At 36.1% G+C, this 18,182-nt stretch overlaps 1 protein-coding gene and 1 long non-coding RNA gene across 5 annotated transcripts in view; one reads left to right on the top strand and one right to left on the bottom strand.

Moving 5' to 3' along the window:
• INTU (inturned planar cell polarity protein) overlaps window positions 1-6,856 on the top strand; it is a 43,399-nt gene extending 36,543 nt beyond the window's left edge. Inside the window, exons 13-16 of the mRNA XM_051616621.1 lie at window positions 153-250; window positions 731-920; window positions 4,233-4,387; window positions 5,993-6,856. Of these exons, the coding sequence (XP_051472581.1) occupies window positions 153-250; window positions 731-920; window positions 4,233-4,387; window positions 5,993-6,104 (555 nt within the window). The 3' untranslated portion in view covers window positions 6,105-6,856. The remainder of the gene's footprint in view (window positions 1-152; window positions 251-730; window positions 921-4,232; window positions 4,388-5,992) is intronic.
• The window catches only part of LOC127383534 (uncharacterized), a 28,690-nt gene extending 10,613 nt beyond the window's left edge, over window positions 1-18,077 (bottom strand). For 2 of the 4 annotated variants that reach the window (XR_007889227.1, XR_007889228.1), the window contains exons 1-6: window positions 17,831-18,077; window positions 17,529-17,643; window positions 12,608-12,819; window positions 11,607-11,709; window positions 8,732-8,844; window positions 1,977-2,080 (exon numbers count right to left, since the gene is read on the bottom strand). This is a non-coding gene — a long non-coding RNA (uncharacterized LOC127383534). Of the gene's footprint in view, window positions 1-1,976; window positions 2,081-8,731; window positions 8,845-11,606; window positions 11,710-12,607; window positions 12,820-15,695; window positions 15,795-17,528; window positions 17,644-17,830 lie in introns of all 4 variants that reach the window. The other 2 variants (XR_007889230.1, XR_007889229.1) reach the window with 2 other exon arrangements.
• Window positions 18,078-18,182: the final 105 nt, after the last annotated feature.

Raw genomic sequence — 18,182 nt, forward strand, 5'->3', positions numbered from 1 at the left:
ATAAAAAAAACTTACGGAACTTGAATACAACTGTTTTGGCCTTTTAAAATTGCTCCCGTATTTTCTTTGAAGTAGGTGATTTTTTTGGTTTGATTTTGTTCTTTTGTTAGCTGCATTTTCTCTGTTAGTTCATCTATGTGCTTGTTTTTCAGATCACTAGAAAAAAATATACCCTACCAAATCCATTTAATTTAGGAAACCTCAAAAAGAATCTTTCGGAGAAAGATACAGAACTTCTTAATGCTCTAAAGTAAGAAATTATTTTTATTGTTTCATAATCTATCCTTGGATCATTTTTTGAATATGCACAGATCACAGAAGTTCCTGCATAGTTTTATTCTAACCACAACTTTGCTAAGCAAGAGTTCTCAAAAGTTAAGCACTTAAATGGAGAGCTTAATTAGAAAAGACAACTGTTACTCAAGCATATGTCAGTAGAATGTATGTTCATGTCCCACATACACATGACCTTGAAAATTCCAATAAAAGAGGTTTTGGACCATACAGATAGCTTGTGCTTCCCTGGTGTCACTAGATAAGTGTACAAAATTTTAAATTGAGTGCTAACAGTCCAATTAGCAGGATTTCCTTGGTATAGAAATAGGCACCTTGTACTCAGTTGTAGTTACCAGAAAACTAATTCCATCTTAAGTAACAAAAGTATATGTTTGTTAACTGAGATGTCTTTCAGAATTATATGAATATTAAATTAATTCTCCTTTTTTTTAAGGTTGACATCTGGTCCTGAAAATACCCTCTTCCACTATCTATCTTTGGAAACTATGCAAGGAATCTTTATTACTCCAACTCACAAAGAAGTAGAACGGCTTGGTGGCTCCATCCACCCCCAGTTAATTGAGAATTTCTATCGTTGCTGCCTTTCCATTCGTTCCATTTTTCAGCGGTCCATGAGGAAAGAAGTAGAGGCTTTGTTTTCTGTTTTTCTATTTACATTCTCAATCAGTCTTTCGAGATTGTTTTCACTTAATTATTTAAGTAGTTCACTGGGGGGTGTATTTGTATGTGTGTGGTTGTTTTTAAAATTTCTGGTATTTTTTATGTTATGGGCAGGTTCTTTCTCTGACCATCCAACCAAGTATGCATGCAATTAGGGCTCTTTCCCACCAAAAATGCCTCCAGTATAGTATTTCCTTATTTTCATATTAGTTTGTTACTTAGCAAAAAGTTTCATGTGCTGTGTTCAGGAACTGCAAGTAGCAAAAAAGGGTGTTTTTTAACCATGGTAATGCTGGGAGGGGATGTCAGAATGGGAGCAAAAGGGAATTTAAGCCCCCATTATGTTGTATGAGCAGTGACAGTGCAGCCTACCCACATTTTGTGTTCAGTGCACAGGTGCATGTCTGAAAGTCTGGCTAGTTAATTGCACAGTCGATTTGCCTTGACATTAAGCAATTTAAGATAACATTTCATCTCTGCTAATTTTGTGACCTATTTAGTCCTGTTGGAAAAAAAGAACAATTAACTATAAACCTAAGTGGAATACTATGTCAGTTGTACTTTTTAGATCCTCAAGTGATAATCCAAGTGAATTAAATGAGAAATGGGAAATAACAATACAAGTTGAATGAACACAGTTTGCAAATAGCAGTATAATTTTTCTCTATGTTTTCTTGAAGTTACCAAATAAGTCCTTTCTGGTTAGATTGATGTGTAAATCATACAGGAATTTGTAAGTTTAAAAAAAAATAGGTACATTTGGTGCATTGTTCTGTCAACTTCATGACACTAGGAATTGGCTGAGTATGACTTTGGCAACAAGGCATGTATTTTGGGCACTTCTCTTGGTAGATGAAGAAACCCAAAAGCAAGCAAAGAGAATTCACAAATATTTCTTATCATAAAATTGCCTTTGTTTACAACTGTTAAACAGTTCATACTTCAATAAAAATCAAAAACAAACCTGAAAAGAAACCATTCAAACATGAGGTGTAGCTTATAAAAAATGAGAAACTCACACTTGGAAGTAAAAAATTCTGGTTTGGCCACAGCTACTTCAGCCTGTGCTTTTCTGGCTTCTTCAGACATGAGTACAGCAGGCAGCAGCTTGTTTGATTCTGTTCTGAAAACCAGAAATCATTGATGAGCATGTGCTGCAGAACAAAGTTTCTCTTAGAGAAATTTGGGTTATTTTTTGCATGTTGGCTCCAACAATGAATGCTGAAATAAGCAGGTTGCAATACAGCATGAAGAAAATGTAAATGAAGTAATAGAAGTTGTCCTTGTTCATAATGCACAACAAAAAAGTAAAATATAGGAATGTACTATTGTACTGTTTATTCTTTGGCATCAGCTAAATACTGCTATAGTTTAGGATTCAGAGAATTGCAGCAATAATGCAAAAGTACTGTGATTTGATCAATAATTAATTTTACCTTATTTCTTGAGAGCTGAAAATTCAAAATTTAACTTTTATATGTGTACAGAAATTTTGAATACATTTTAAATTTATCAAAAATAAGCTCTGTAGTCTTGAACTCTGAAATATATGTCCCTATGTAATAAGCAGCTCTGGCCTCATTTGCTTCATCACCTTAGTGTTTTTCTTACTCTTAAATATTAAGAAAACAAGTTTTCATGCATATGGACGTACAGATCCTCATAGTTCTATTAAATATGCCCTCTTAATACATGATTGTTCTTGAGTATTTTCAGTATAAACAGCATAGAGTAAGATAAGCAAAAATATAAACATGTTACCTTGGACATTGCATGATAAGGATCCCATTTTTTTGGTGGAGATTATTAGACTGATTACTAATGTATGTCTTAAGTTTTTTCCAGCAGTAGCTGAAAAAGTAGCAGTATTTGCAAGAAGAGGGTTTGAAACAATTTTAGGTACTAAGGAAAGATAGAGGAAGGGTTGTCTATCGTGAAATTTATTCCACGTTATGATCTAGTAGTGATTCAGTTAATTAATTTAATCCAAAGCATGTTTAGAGAAATTTAAAATACATTTTCTCAGACAAATATTAGCTGTTTTGTTTCTTAAATGCGAAGGTGCATTTCACTTTTTCTTCTATAATTTTTGAGTAAATAAGATAGTTGTGATGTTTTGACTATCTTTTATCCTCTAGATCTTCAACCTCTATGTGTTCAATACTGTAGGGAAATCGAAAGATGTGGTTTCTGCTTCTGCATGGGGCAGACAGAAGTTCCTTGATTATTTTTTTTAAGAAAACCTTTTCTTTCACCTTTGAAGCAACTGATTGGAACAGAAGTTTCATTGGCAGAGCCAGAGATGCCCTGGCTTAGCAACTCAATCTTAAGACAGATTTGTTTCAAAGGGATATCCACTCCTGTTTCCATAATCACATCTCATTTTTCATGGTTCAAAAATAGTGATAAAAATATTTAGTTTGTTTTTTCATTATTATGTAGATATTTATAGAAGAGTAATAAACTTCCTTTGACTTCAGTGGGAGAAGAGTTAAACTAGTGAATATCTCTTTCAAAATTCCTCTTGTGTTTATTTCCATGTTTGTCCTGGTCTCTTTCCCCTCACATTTCTGGTGAAAGATACTATGACTTGATTGGACTCACAGGGTTGTTGAGCACAGAGAGAGCAAAGAGAGAAAAGTTTTTGTGCATGCGGTTTTATCCTCGCCAAAGAGATACCAGTTCAGTTAGAAACAACTGGAAGTTTTGCAAGGTTTATTCAAAAGCTTTGCATGAAACTCAAAAAACCTGAAAATAATATTTATTTCCTATACATGTTATGCAGCTATACAAAGGAAGAGAAAAAGATACTCTGAGCAAAGTGCTTCAGCTATTTATTTATAAAAAGAAATTCTGGCTGGCCAAGTTTACTCAATAGACTTTTACTATCAGAACTATAAGAACTTAATTAGGGAGGCATGCAGAGAAAGGAAGATGAGAGCTTTAACTGTTGTAACACACTTTTATAAAGAAGCTGTATTATCTCGGATGTCTTATTAGAGAAATAGTGTTCAGCTGAAAGGAAAAATTAAAACATCAAAAAAGGAAGCATGTGTCTACCTCTAAGTTGTTTAACAGTGGAAAAGCCTGTGATGCCAAAGTAATAAAACTGCAGAAAAGAATCATGTAAGGAAATTAGTTTTATCTTCTGTATCTGGCTTTTTGACAGCAGTATCATTCATCAGAGGTTACTGAAGAAATCATAGAGTTATATTTGCTAGTGTTTATGTAAAAACATTTCATTCTATACTAGTATTTCTCCCATTGTTTTACAGCAAAAGAAAAAAGCAGGCGGTGGGATTTCAGAATTTAGTAAGGCAGCTGAGGACCTAGATATGATAACAGAACATGGAGTTTTGTTTGAGTGCTCCCCTGATAACTGGACTGATCAGAAGAAACCACCACCAACAATGAGTTACTGGGTTGTGGGGTGAGTTTAAAGACAAAAAATTTTGTGATACAAAGAAATAAGGTGAACAATTGTAGTTGTTGTTTGTTTGTTTGTTTTTTATTGGGAAGATCAAATCAACCTACCAGTCTATTTGGGATACTTTGGTAAAGGAGTTTCCCTTCCTCAGTTTGCTATTAAAGGTCTGCCATTATTGTAAATGGATTCGTGTTGTTATTTAAACTTATTCTTAGGTGATTTTCTTAATGACGCATATAGTTATTTCTACATAGCTAAGCCTTATTTGCATTTCAGAACAGCATACTGCCCTATGTATTAAATATGAAAATAATAGGTTTTTTTCAAGTAGTTAAAATTAGGTGTAATGACATACTATGCATCATTTTTCACAATTCTGAATGTATCAGATCTTGTAATTGTTTAAGTCCAGGCCAGTAAGCCCTGCTCTGTAGCTACTGCTTCTCATATGTTATTCTTCCCTCCATCTACTGTATTTTGTGCTGTCTACATTTAGCTGCAGTTGGCAGTCATATTAGGAGTAGCCAGTCAAGACCATGTTTCTTTACTACTACTAGTACATCTTCTGGTATTCCAGCTAGATAAAATAGAAAGAAAAATACAAATGCCCAGTTAAGTGGAAGCTGTGCTTTCACTTTTTGGAAAACAAATTCAATATAGTCAAGAGAAGAAAGGAAGATATATTATTATGATTGATTAATTACTTAAGGTAAAATTTTTTTACTAGCTCGATTATTGCACAATAGCAAAGTCAGAAAACAACGAAACACATTTCTGAATGTGGCATAAGAGCTTTTTTTTCTAATACAATGAGAGGAAACGTCAGTCACTGGTCATTATATTGGCCAGGAATTATAATGTAGAAATTATTTAACAGGACTGTTGTTCAACCTGTTTGCCTTCAAGTCAGGTGTTTATGAAGAAAAATGAAAAGCAACTACTTCCCACCATGATTGTACACAACAGCAGTTTGTGTGCTATGTCTGGGGTTGGAAAAACTGGACTCCATAATTTAAATATGTTTACACTGCTGTTGATACCTTCCAAAAAAGTAATTTTTCAGTCTCTGTGTTATCAAACAATGTGTTACATCGGGGCAGCCCCTTACTATTTGCAGAGCTACATGCTATTCATAATGCTACACACAGTTATGCACAGGTATTAACAGCTTTCCTATTTCAGCTCTTTCCCTAAAAGAGCTTCTTAGATTGACACATGGGAATGTACCTACCCAGATGTATTAAATTTAAAGATTAGTAAATATGTGAATACTGAGGCTTGCTTCCAAGTACCTTAATTGCAGCTTGTAGCCTGGAAACTTGGATTTCTGCAAACACACCAGTACTATACAAACGTATCCTGGAAACCTGAATAATTTTTTCCACACACAGTCTTGAGGAAACTGAGCAGAGAGTATCTTGATTTAAAAATCTAATGTATAGGAAAAAAAATCATGCAAGAGAGCCACAGAAATTTGCTAGCTGTCTTACACAGCAGTTATTTTTAATACCTCACTGCAACCTCAGCCACCAAAATATATCAAATGGTTGAGGAGAAAAAGCTAACACCTGTGATTTTTTTTTATTATTATTTTTTTTTTTTACCCAGGAGACTTATTCTGCATCCAAAACCTCAGGAGTGTTACGTGTGCTTTCATGATTCAGTGACAGAAGCTGCTGTTGAACTGGCCTTTAAACTGTCCTTTGGCTTAGCTACATAGATGAGCTTCCTGAACATTCAGCCTGCCTGTGGGGTGTTGCCATCTCAAAGTACTTCAATAAAAAGAGAAGTTAACTGTGGTGCCCTCCCATGGCCTACATTTGAAATGCATTAAAAAAAAAAAACAAAACAAACCTACCTTGTGGTATAACACAGGTAAAACTTCAGTGATTATTCTAATGATCTTATCAATTGAATACTTAAAGAACATGTCAGAGAACCAAATTTCTTATTTTTATATACTGTCAAATTATTTATTGTGACCATAACTTCATTATATGAAAACATCACCTAATTTGTACATTCACTGCTGTTCAGTGTGTAATACGCAATGTAAAATAACAAGCTGATATCCTCAAAGTACTCTCTGAATATTTGGTAGTGATGGAGGTTAAAAAAAACAGTTTTCCAATTAGTTTAAATTTTACACCTCTAAGGGCATGAAAAATACTGTATGTTTTCAGTAACTTTGTGTTAATCAAAATGGAAAGAAATTTTTCAGCCAATTCATGGCATTTAGCCACAAAAAACTAATGGCTTCTAATTTTTGCCAGTATGGTCTCTTGCACACTGGTGACTACAGTGTGGTTGGTATTTTACTTCATGAGTTTTAACTATACTTGTATTTGTTAAAGCAATTTCAAAGGCACAAATGAAGATGGGGGGCAGAGGCATGCCGGTTTTAAGACCTATGGACTTGGTTAATTTTGTATTATATTAATAATTTCATAATAAAAAAGTATATTTGTCAAAGACCAGTAAAGTGTTGTTCTGTTTTTTTTACTTTTCTCTTTCATTTATTTAGACAATATTTGTTTAGCTAGATCTGTCACAATTTACAGCTGCATATTACAAAAAGTGTTAGGTTACATCCATAGAAGGCAATAGAAGGCAAGATGTTTGGAAAATCAGAATTCTTCTACAAAATACTGCTTTCCTACAAATTGATAAAATGTTTGTAATCTACAGACAAGCTGCTCCTAGAGCTTTTTTAACTAATGTTTAATTTAAAATCTTTTTACCCCCAGTCAGCACTTTTAGATCTGGTCATCTGTATAGCATTGCATCACATTCCATGTCAACAGTGGTTTTTTTTTTTCTTTCTGCTCTTTCTATTTGCTTTTCATTAGTGGTTTTCATAAAATGCATGACTAAAGTTGCGTTTTAAACAATGGGATCAAAAAGTTTAAGTGTTCAGGAAAATAAATTCAGTTTCATAGACTCTAATGATCAAATCTTTAGATCTTGTTTTCACCAGTAAATTACACTGTTTAGAGTAGTTCTAAAATAATCAAACTGCCTAGTCTCAGAGTGATTCATAGCCTGTCCTGAATTACTCAACAATTGCTTTAATTTCAAGCAATAAAAGTCTTAGGCCTGAAGTTTAAGCATATGATTGCAGGTTTTGTTATTCAGCCATGTCTAGAATCTGTGGGTCCTAGAAAATGAGAAACAGTATTTCAGTTTGATACATACAAAACTGAGTTTTATCAATAGTGCTTTAGACCTGTTCCCCATCTGTAAGTCAAGTGATGTGAGATTTACTGTTTGAAAAATAAAAACATGTAATAGTGTGGATGACATCTGAACAGCAACTTTTAAAAGTCTAAAATATGTTGGGTTTGACTATTATTTTACCTTGTAGATGGAAGGAGCATAGACAAGCAAGCAGTCTTTGCTGCACTGCTTTTAGCAGGTTTAACAGCTTTTATAGAACTTTTATATGAGTGTGTGCATGTAAGTGTGTCTTTGTATGGGAAAATAATAATTTTGCTCGTGTGTGTCTCCAGTTTCAGTCTTTTAAAGGCTCTCTCTTGTAAAAACAAAAGCTTTTAGAAATGCCTTTGAAGTGACCATGCTGGAACATCCATCATGGGCCACAGGCAGTCAAAGGAGCATGGTGGTGGAGGAGGTGGTGAGGATGGGGTTGCTGCTGGCTATGTCCCTGATGGATTTGTTTTGTTTACTTGGTAATAGCAAAGTCGTCTTTGGTAGTTGTGGACTGTATAAAATATCCTTAATGTTTTCATTGTTTTACAAAACTAGCATTTAATTGGCATCCTCATGTTAATGTATAGAAAAGCAAGATCAGACTTAAGAAATTAAAACCCAGTTTTGAGTTTTCTGTGTCTGTAAGGTGTCTTTGCCTTCATCTATGGTAACACAAGAAAACAAAAACGTTTGAATGAAAGGCATGGCTACATGCTACAGCAATAACTTTGCTGTCTGTCACTGCTTAGCAAAGTCTAACATGGCCAGTCCAGTATCTGTGGACATATGTTATTTTCTTTCTCATGATCTATGTAAGATTCGCTCCTGCACTACCTCCTCAGTTCCATTTAGTTTCATATGCATTTATCTTGGTGTCCAGGGGAATGTTTTTATAAAAATTTAAAAGAAGAATGTAATTACAAAAGTGCTACCAAGTTTCTGATACTTTATAAGCCAATTGTCATTGCTTTAATATGGAGTCTGAGCACCCCCTACAGAAGGAAAAATGCACAGGCAGCCCACTTCAGGACAACAATTTCCACACAGTTCCATGAAACCTTCTTGTTTCCAGACTGCAGTTTACATAGCTCTCCCTAGTCTTAGAAACGTATGAAGTAAGGAAGTTGAAAATCTTACCTATTTGTCAGCATTATGGATATTTCACTTAGAGTTTTAGATTTTCTTGTGCTGACACTGAATGTGTATGTCTGTTGGTGTCAGAATAAATGCAGATTTCAAATACCAAATGCCTGAAAAATAAAGAACATTAAAAGGAACATTTTTGGCCTTTGTTACGGCTCATACAGAAGTAGAAAGTATAGTAGGAATATTGTAAAATATACTTGTAGTATCAAATTTACAAATGATAAAAGATCCTTTTCTTTCTCTGTTGGATTTTTCAGCTGTTGGCATGGCAATTCAACAAATATTACAGAGTATTTCCCAACACAGGCTCTAAACTTTGCTTTTAAGAACAAATACAAACAGATTTTCATGTCCAAAGTTGATCAGCAGGTAAATAATCTCTTGCATATTACTTCTGTTTAATAAACAAATTAGATCTGTTCTAGAGCTGGGCAGTTTTTTCTCTCAGCATGGTTGCTAATTAGCAATGGTATACTGTTAAGATTTTGTGATGAGCTTACTTTATAATAGGAGGAAGAGCACACAGGGTTTACTGTGTAGCTTATTTATTATTGAAAGTAATGAAATCTGGTTTTTGATCTTTAATGATTTTGTGAGGTGCATGTAAGTAACTGCTTAGAACTGCAGTCAGAATTTTCAATGTTTTTTCAAGACTTGTAATTATTTTTGAGTTAATTGATGAAATTATTCAAGTAGATATTAAAAATCTTGGACTCGGACACCTATGTTTCTGGGTTTTGTCAAAAGCTCGAATTACACTCACAGTTAAGAGGGCATTAACATGTAGTCTAGTTTCAGAAACCTTTATTCATAATTTCACACACATGAAATTACAGCTGCTTATTCTAATGTGTGAAGTTCTTGAGTTGTGTCCCTCAAGCAGGAGTCTGTCATTTTAATTTTTTTCACATTATTTTCTTGATCATCAGTAGTATGTAAATGTCAGAAAAAATTTAGAGACAGTGAAGTGCATATTACTGCTGTAGATAAGTAACGCTTCAGACTGAAAATTGATTTGTTCTTACAGGCAAAGCTAGAAACGTACTTATTGATAGTTTAAACATTTTAAGAACCTAGTTTTGTACAATGTGCCAGAAAAGGAGCAGTTTTAGATTACAGTTCAAAAAGGCAATTAAACCTTTGGGCTATGCTGCCTTGCCTTGCAATTCTGTGTTCTTGGGAGAAGTCCCATAACTTGGATAGATTCCTGAAAGACATGGAGGTCTACACCCATGGAATTAATTACAAGAAATTTTGGTCTTGTGACCAAAATGAAATGTTGATATTGGCATTTGATTAAATATATAAAATTCATTCATATCAGTAGAATGGAAAACAAGTTCTTCATATCTAACTTGTTTCATGTGAAAATAGCTGGAAAATCTGCTTTATTTGTGTCTGCCTTAGGTTATCTGCTTTAGGATTTATTTGGTTAGGTTTTGATAATTTAAACAAAAAATCCAATGTTCTGTACTTTCTCTCACTGACAGTTTTTTACTGCAGTGCCAGAAACTTATTCCCACAGACTTATCTGCTGGTACTGGCCAGGAGGAATGCTGTCAGTTATTAAAGTTTGATTAATCCTGTACTGCATGCAAATTCTAGAGCAGTCCTTTTTTAATTACAGCCACTTTGTAAGTAAGGAGTTTAAGGTTGCTGTTTTCTTTCTTACAGTGGAAAAAGTAAAACATGCATGATGTAAATAACAATGTTTATAGTTCTACAAATCTCCTTTCTGTCTCCTAGAAGTGTTTCCAGATGGCTTACAAGTGTATGAGCTTGTGACTCAAAATTTTAGAAGCATTCCATGAATAGCACTCAAGATTAGTAACAGTATTTAGCAAAGTAGCATATCCCTTGTAGAAGCTCAGGGTCTTTGGATACTTTCTTGTGTGTTTGGTGCAGGATAGGAAATGAGGAAAACAATACGGTTACAGGCATTAGTTTTCGCTTAGTTGGAGTATCTTTTTTTTAAAAAAAGTAATAGTTACTAAAGCAGTTAGATGGTGAAGTGGTAAGACATTTCTGTTAAAGTCAGGCTGCATCTCCACACTAGACGCTTGGTTTTGAAGATAATACTGGCGCACACAAGCATCTTCAGATTGCAGCTGCCCGCTCTCCTGATGCTTTTACAACAACAGTTTATTCAGCAATGGCAGGTTGCACAGCCTTCTGTGCAACTGATACATAGTAGAACAGATAAGCTATACTGGGCTCCATTCCACTACCGCTGCAGTGTTGCTGTCCCTGAACCAGCAAGTAGGTGATTCTGGGTACCATGAATATGGTCTGCATTTACTACACAAGATGTACCTGGGAGGCTGTTTAAGTCAACAGCACTATATCCCATGTTACTATCTAAAAATATTATGCAAAATGTTTCTTCTAGTGTGATTAGCTTTTTCTTATCTGGTTGTCTTGGTTTGAGCAGTATACAGTATGGGATGCAGTGAAAGGAAATGTGTTCATTTTTCTATTTCCCATTCCCCCATCATGGAGAGTTGATGCACAGTTGTTGTATGAGGGAGATCCAAAGGCCAGTTGTTCTGGAGGACTGGATGATCTTAAATGAGAATAATGTATTCTGCTATCTGAGTCACAAAAGATTTTGGGTAGTATATGTCTCAGATGTAAATTTCATTCATTCAAATAGATAAAATTAATTTCCAGTGTCCATATGTTTTGCAGCAGGTAGGAAAAAAACCTCTGTTTTCTATGTTTTTGGCTTTCCTGATTTGCCTGTAATGGGACCAGTTAACTCTAGTTACTGCCTGTGCTGTGCAGGATTGTCCTAGGAATTGGCTGCTTGATTTCACCTACTGCTTTCTGTGCCCTTTCTTGGGCTGAATTAATATTTTCATGATACCTTCAGTGTAACAAGTAGAGTCTGAAGTTCTTCCTTCAAATAGCAGCTTATTGCTTGCTGTGTTTGCACCTGTAGAGAATCCTAAGAGCTTGGGTGTAGTTACCTGTGAAATGTGAAAACAGATGAAAAATCTACAGATAGAATAAGCAGATTTTTTAACTTTGTCACAGCTTGTGGCTAGTGTTCTGCTATAGGGAAAAGCTGAAACAAGTAACACTTGGAATAAATCTGAGTAACAATGTGTGAGGAGGAAGTGAAAGTGTGGCATTATGTAATAAAAATTAATTCCAGAGAGCAGAAAAGAGAGTTCATACATAAGCTTTCTGCTGAATCAGGACAAAGTTGTAATGGTAGTTACACCTGAAAGTGTTTTCAGCAACTGGATACCACAGTCTGGCTGAATAAACTGCCTTCGTTCATCCATGTGTCTTGATTTCTTCTTTATGCTCCGTTCATAGATGGAGGATCTATGTTTTTCATACAGTGTTGATAATGTTACATGTTTTAGTCATGCAGAGTAGCTTGTACAAAAGAGAAGGGCTTCTGTAAAGCATAATGATGCATGTAATTTTTGAGATTAGGTGCTGCTGAGTGACAGTTCCAGGACCTTTGGTGCCTTTGTTATTACACCTGCAAAGACAGATGGGCTTTCTGGCCTGTACCAAGGTTTTGGCGTTTCAGTACAGGGAACCATTTTATACCAAGCCTCCTATTTGGGATGTTATGGCACCATTCAGGTAACTTTTGCAAACAAAAATGCACATGCTTTAAATCATTATAATGATGTTTAAATACTTACTAGGAACTAATGAGGGTGCTACAACCTTGATCTTTACAGTTGTGTGTGCGCAATAGAGTATATTACTGAAGGGTCAAGTAATTTTACAGTAGGATTAACAACAAATGATCAAAATTATACTTCATATCTCCTGGATTTGACATACATTTTACATAATTTGTACAGGCTTCCATTTTTTATTTTATTTTGCAGGGATTATTACCAAATCCAAAGCAAATCCCATTCAGTCTTTCCTTTTTCATTGCTGAGGTTTTGACTACTTGCTCAGGAATGCTGTCTTATCCTTCTGATACTGTCAGGAGACACATGATGATGCAGGTATGGTCTAGCTTGGAATCCTTTTCTGGAAATTACTAATTTTTGAAGTTTGATGCACTAAATGAAGGACTGTATAGCCTTACAGCAGGTGAGACTCTGTTCAGGAGAAAAAAAAAAAAAAGAAACTTCCAGAAAGACAAGAAGAAAAATTAATAGTATTTTGGGAGCCTGGTAAAAGCGTGTTCAGTTCACGGCTTGGTGAGAGCTTTTAGCAGAAAGACAGAACCTGTTTTCTCTTTCCTGTTCAGAAGCTAGATAATTGGAGTAAGACAGGTTTGGGGGTAGACTAATATCCTTTATTAGCCCAGCTAATGCAGTTAGAAAAGTAATCTTTATGGCACACAGCTGTTTTTCAGGCGTAAGGTAGAATCAGTAATCTTCAAAGCTCAATACAAGCAGAGAATTATTTCTCAGCATGCAATGGGTATGACAGTGTATTATTAGCAATTAATGTTGGATCTTGTTGCTAGCTATTAGGTAATTTTACTAGGTAGTTTAGTAGCATTTCAAGTACATTTAATAATATTAATTCCTGCTATGAAGTTCATCCTCAAACAGTAAATAAAAACCCAGGAAAATGCTTGTGAAAAATCAGGACCTTGTTCCATGCATCCCTGAGGAAGTTTTGCCATTTGATAATAGAAAGGAGTTGTTAGTTCCAAAAAAGTGTCTCCAGATTTTTTTTTTCCCAGGAGTATCTTCTTTTCTCTTAGTATTCCAGAAAGTCAAAAGAAAATCAGAGTAAATTTGGCACAGAACGCGCTTCAGTGCTTTCAAAAAATCCTAGAAAATACTGAGATTCTTAGATAATGCCTGCATACCTCTGGTGATCTGTTCTAAAGAGAAATCCTTGCAGCTTAGGGTGGGCAAAAGCCATTAGCACTAGTGACTTCATTTCAGACCAAATATGATGTCACTGTCTTCAGATTCTGCGTTATCTGCTTTAATCAGCAGTAGGCCTACAGTTAATGCTGTCTTTATTTGTAAGTACTGTAAGTGCTGTGCTTCTTCAGACCTTACCAAATAATTGTCTGTATTTATGCTAATTGTCTTACCACTGGGATAGAGAACAGTATCCAAATTATTAAAAAACATTAGTAAAAACATTAGTAAAAATATAATCCAACTAAATCAGGTAGTGGGTTTACTAGCACAAAAGAGGATGAAAATGAGAGGATGTATATATGCTGTGAATGCATGAATACATTTATTTTGTTGTCCTTGTTTCATTCATGTAGTTTTGAAGCTTCAGGTACAAATAAAGCTGATTTGTATTATTTTTATACATTTCTTATCATGACACTTATTCTGATCCAAGAGGAAGCTCCGAGTTAAATATAGCCCCTTTTTTTTCTTCAGTTAAAAGTATATTTGACAAATGAGAGAACTTTCTGAAATAATGAGCACAGTACAGTTGCTTTCATTGAAGTTGATCTCTGTCAGGTAAGCAGTAATAACCATTACCAAATAACCTTTCATTTGCTTATATTCATGCCAATTCAAACTAAAATATTTTTAACATAGTTTTTTATCTATGTTACTATGCTTATTTATACTGATTTATGTCAATATTTAGCACAGATGTATTCCCTGCATTTATTATGGTCAGGAATATAGTAATCTCATACCTTGACTTCTAACAGAACATGTAATAAAATGTAACACTGTCTCAATTCAAGCATCACTTTATTACCTGCAGAGTGTATCACAAAAGCCTAAAGTAGACAAGATCATCTTTCTGCCATTATAGAGTCTGGAACCTTACCTTGATATTGCAGATGGATTTGACTTAAGGTGTAGCTAATTTAAGTTAAATCTTCAACATTAAGTAAAAAACCTCCTGTGTAGAAACTGCACATAAAGAGAGGGATTTTGGATTAATCTCTCCAAAAAAAGTGTATGTGTTTTTTGCTAGTGAAAACAAAAAACAGCATCAGTTTTTAATACAGTCCTCAAATCCTGAAGAGACTGCAGTTCCAAAACAGGAATTGTTTGACAGTTCACTGCTTTGTCAGAGCTGTGGTGTTACTCAGAGTATTAGAGATTTGCTGTCATCATTATGCTGAGTTCAACAGTGGGCAAGAGCATTTCCCAGGTGCTCTGCAGAGCCGCTCTCTGTGCAGAGAACAGCTACTCAACATTCCTCTGGGCTGTCTCTACCTCACTGTTGAAATTTTCAAAACTTAAAGGATTCCCATGATTTTCAGTCATACTGCACTTGGAAAAACATGGAGAGTTCAGTACTTCAGCTTCAACTCATACAGAATCAGGGATATGGGTACATGTGAACACACACTGCTTGTTGGCCTTTATTTCCTTCACCTGTAAAGACTGAAGTAAGTTTTAGTGTACGTGGTGCTGAGGTCAATAACAAACCCTCCTTTTTCCTTTGTTTGTCAAGCAAATTAATGCTCAGAAACAAGGTGGACTCCATGAAAGCTGGACTGCACTCCTTCCTAGCCTTTTGTATGTTTTTACATTAACATCAAGTCCTTAATATTTTTACAGGACTCTCCTGATTGCTAATGAACTGAAATCTGCTTGGTACAAAAATATTGCAGTGGTAATAAAGAAGGGGGGGGGGAAAAACGAGCTGTGGAAGTTTTAATAGCATTGAAACAATTCAGAGCACCCTTAGGACTGGAGTGACCTCATTTAATTCCTAAGCCTTCTGCTTGCCCAGTACAGCTTAAAAGAAGAATCAGAAGGATCACAGCCTTTCTAAATTTAGCTATTGGAACCAGCTAAGGGAGCATTACATCAGATAAATATTTATTAGTTAAAAGATCACTCCTTTGCAGTAAGTGAAACACTAGAAAGAAAGTTCCTTATGGTTCTTGACTGAAGAAAGACAAACGCTGCTGTTTCTTTCTGTTGAAAGTTTCTTTCTCTGTGCAGCACACTAATGATTTGTCCTTATCATTTGTATGCAGGGCAGGGAGACCAAACATCAGTATAAAGGAACTGCTTACTGTTTTATGAAAATGTATGAGCAAGAGGGGCTTCATGCTTTCTTCTGTGGAGCATTCTCCAACATCTGTCATGGAACAGGAGGAGCCTTGGTGCTAGTTCTTGATGACAAAATGAAGTACATCTTTAATCTTCATGTTTCAGAGAGTTGAGGATTTTAATAAAATATTGAGTGATCTGTTTGTGCAGCGTTCATTATATAATTCTCATTGTCTGCATAGCATATTTTTATTTTTTTTTATACACAATACTTTTAAGAAATTATTTGGATGTTTTTGTGACTAAGCATGTACTAAATTAATCTGTTTTCAAGGAACTAAAGAGCATTGTTCTCATTTCATTCAAGAAGTGAAACCATGAAAATACTTGCCTCTTGTTAAATATTCGCAATGCATCTGTTTTATTCATACTAAATGTTACACACCATGAATTTTTAATTAGGGTGTGCACTTGAACATATTTTGTTGACATCAGTTTCCCTGTCAGCAGTCCATTGTAAGTATGTGTACACATCAGCCTGCTACAGCTTCTACATGAATCACAGTAAAAGGAAAACCTGTTTCTTGCCCGTTGATCTGTTTTTATGGTATTTCAAAGCACAAGTCAAGACAGCAAAGGAGTTGACTTTTTATCAGCATTATGAAATACAGGAATTCACTTTTCTCTTTGTCCCATCCTTCAAAAACATAGAGAAGAAAGCATAAAGTTTCACTCCTTAGTTAGTATGCACATTTTTTTAGCTGCTAAATAATCAGATGTGATCAACAGGCCAAAAATTGGAAAGACAGACAACACCAGTTCCAAGATTGCTAAAGTAATGGTAGATGACCGGAGAGAATATGCTCAGGCAAGTTTGCAGTTAATCTGACTTGATTGAATTTTGTTGACACATGCAAACTGGGCAATCAGTATAACACTGAAGCATGTAAACAAGATTTTTATGAAATACTGTAAGAGTTTGGCTTGTTCTGCTTGCAACTTGATCTCCAACTTGTAATAGTCTAAACCCTTGACAAAGCACATAAGAAGTCCAGTGGCACTTAGTTGTGTCTATCATGAATGTCTACAGGTGTCTGCATTCCTGGCTGCAGCCTGAAACCAGCTGGGTTGGTTGCCAGAAACAACACTGCAGTGGCAGCATGAAGCTGTGTACAGGCTGATTTATCCTGCTGAGATGTGAGACCTGCCAACGCTTCTGCAGCGATGCCTTGTCCCCCTGCTGCAAGGTTGCACAATTTTTCCAGGGCCTCGCTTTGTAATGTTGCGTAGCTACACAAAAGTATTTGCATATAATCTCTTGGCCCAAGGTTTCTTTTCAGTCAGGAGTTAGCCTCAGGTGGTGCTGCAGGAGCAGGATGCTGCAATACCTTGAGTCACGTGAGAACTGGTTTTGTAACAGTGCTTGAAACAGCAGAGCAGAAACTCGACTTGATTTGTCTCCCTGGCTACTGCAGATGAGACTGGACTCGGCCTGCCTTTCTGATCATACTAGCAAGCAAAGTGAGATGTATTGCTTGTACCAATAAACAGTAGCTGGGTTACAAGCAATGCTATTTAACTATAGCTTCTCTTGCTTCTGAAGGTTTTTAAAAAGAAATAGCATCTGTCATCTTGACTAGGAAATTCTAGTTGTGAAACAAACAATTGAAACAATAACAAATAGGGAGACAACAGGGACTCTTGACAGGGAAGCAGATGTAGCTTAGTGGTTTAGTGCTTTTTAGTCTCTCCAGTGAAACGAAATTGTGCAGCATGCTGTCACATGCTGCATCAGAAAGATGTCATATTGCTATGTGAAAATGACATGTACTTTCCAGAAGTAAATCAATACTTACGGAGCTTTTCCAGCCTGTAGGTTTGTAGAGTTTCAGTCTTTCACACTTGAAATGACACCCGTAAACAATGGGGTGACCACAGATGAGATTCTCAGGTTTTGAGACCTCTTTTTTTCTAGGAAAGAAAATGAAAGCACTTCTGGGAATACGAAGGTGCAAACTGGGACAGTTTTTCAGTAATGGTAGAGTGGTGGTGGGAGGGACGAAGACGGGAACTGAAGGTCTGAGACTCTGCCTGTCCTTGGAGCCATCTCCATCTTTGTTTTAGACACACAGACCTGCGTTTCATTTTCAATGCCTACCTCAGTTTTCCAGTACAGGGCAGATCCCCCTTCTCGGGACACTCTCCTCACCACAGGGGTGAGCGGATGGGGCTCTGGGCCCCAGCTCTGGGATCCTGAGGTGAAGGCCAGCCTGGCCCGCGGGTGAATCACAGCTGCTGAGGCCGACTGCGTTAACCAGCCTTGTCTACGCCCAGCGCTAATTACACCAGATCGTTTTAATCGCGTTCAATCACGTTGTGTCGCAACCAACGTCCACGTTAAAATGGCGGCCGCCCCGGCTGCTTTAAGGGCGGAGGGGGCGTGGCCTCAGGGGGCGTGGCCAGCTTGGCGTGACGCGCGGCCCCAGAGACCGCTCCCCCCCCCGCCTCCC

Source organism: Apus apus, chromosome 4 (assembly GCF_020740795.1).
Source record: "Apus apus isolate bApuApu2 chromosome 4, bApuApu2.pri.cur, whole genome shotgun sequence".
In the NCBI taxonomy this organism is placed as follows: domain Eukaryota; kingdom Metazoa; phylum Chordata; class Aves; order Apodiformes; family Apodidae; genus Apus; species Apus apus.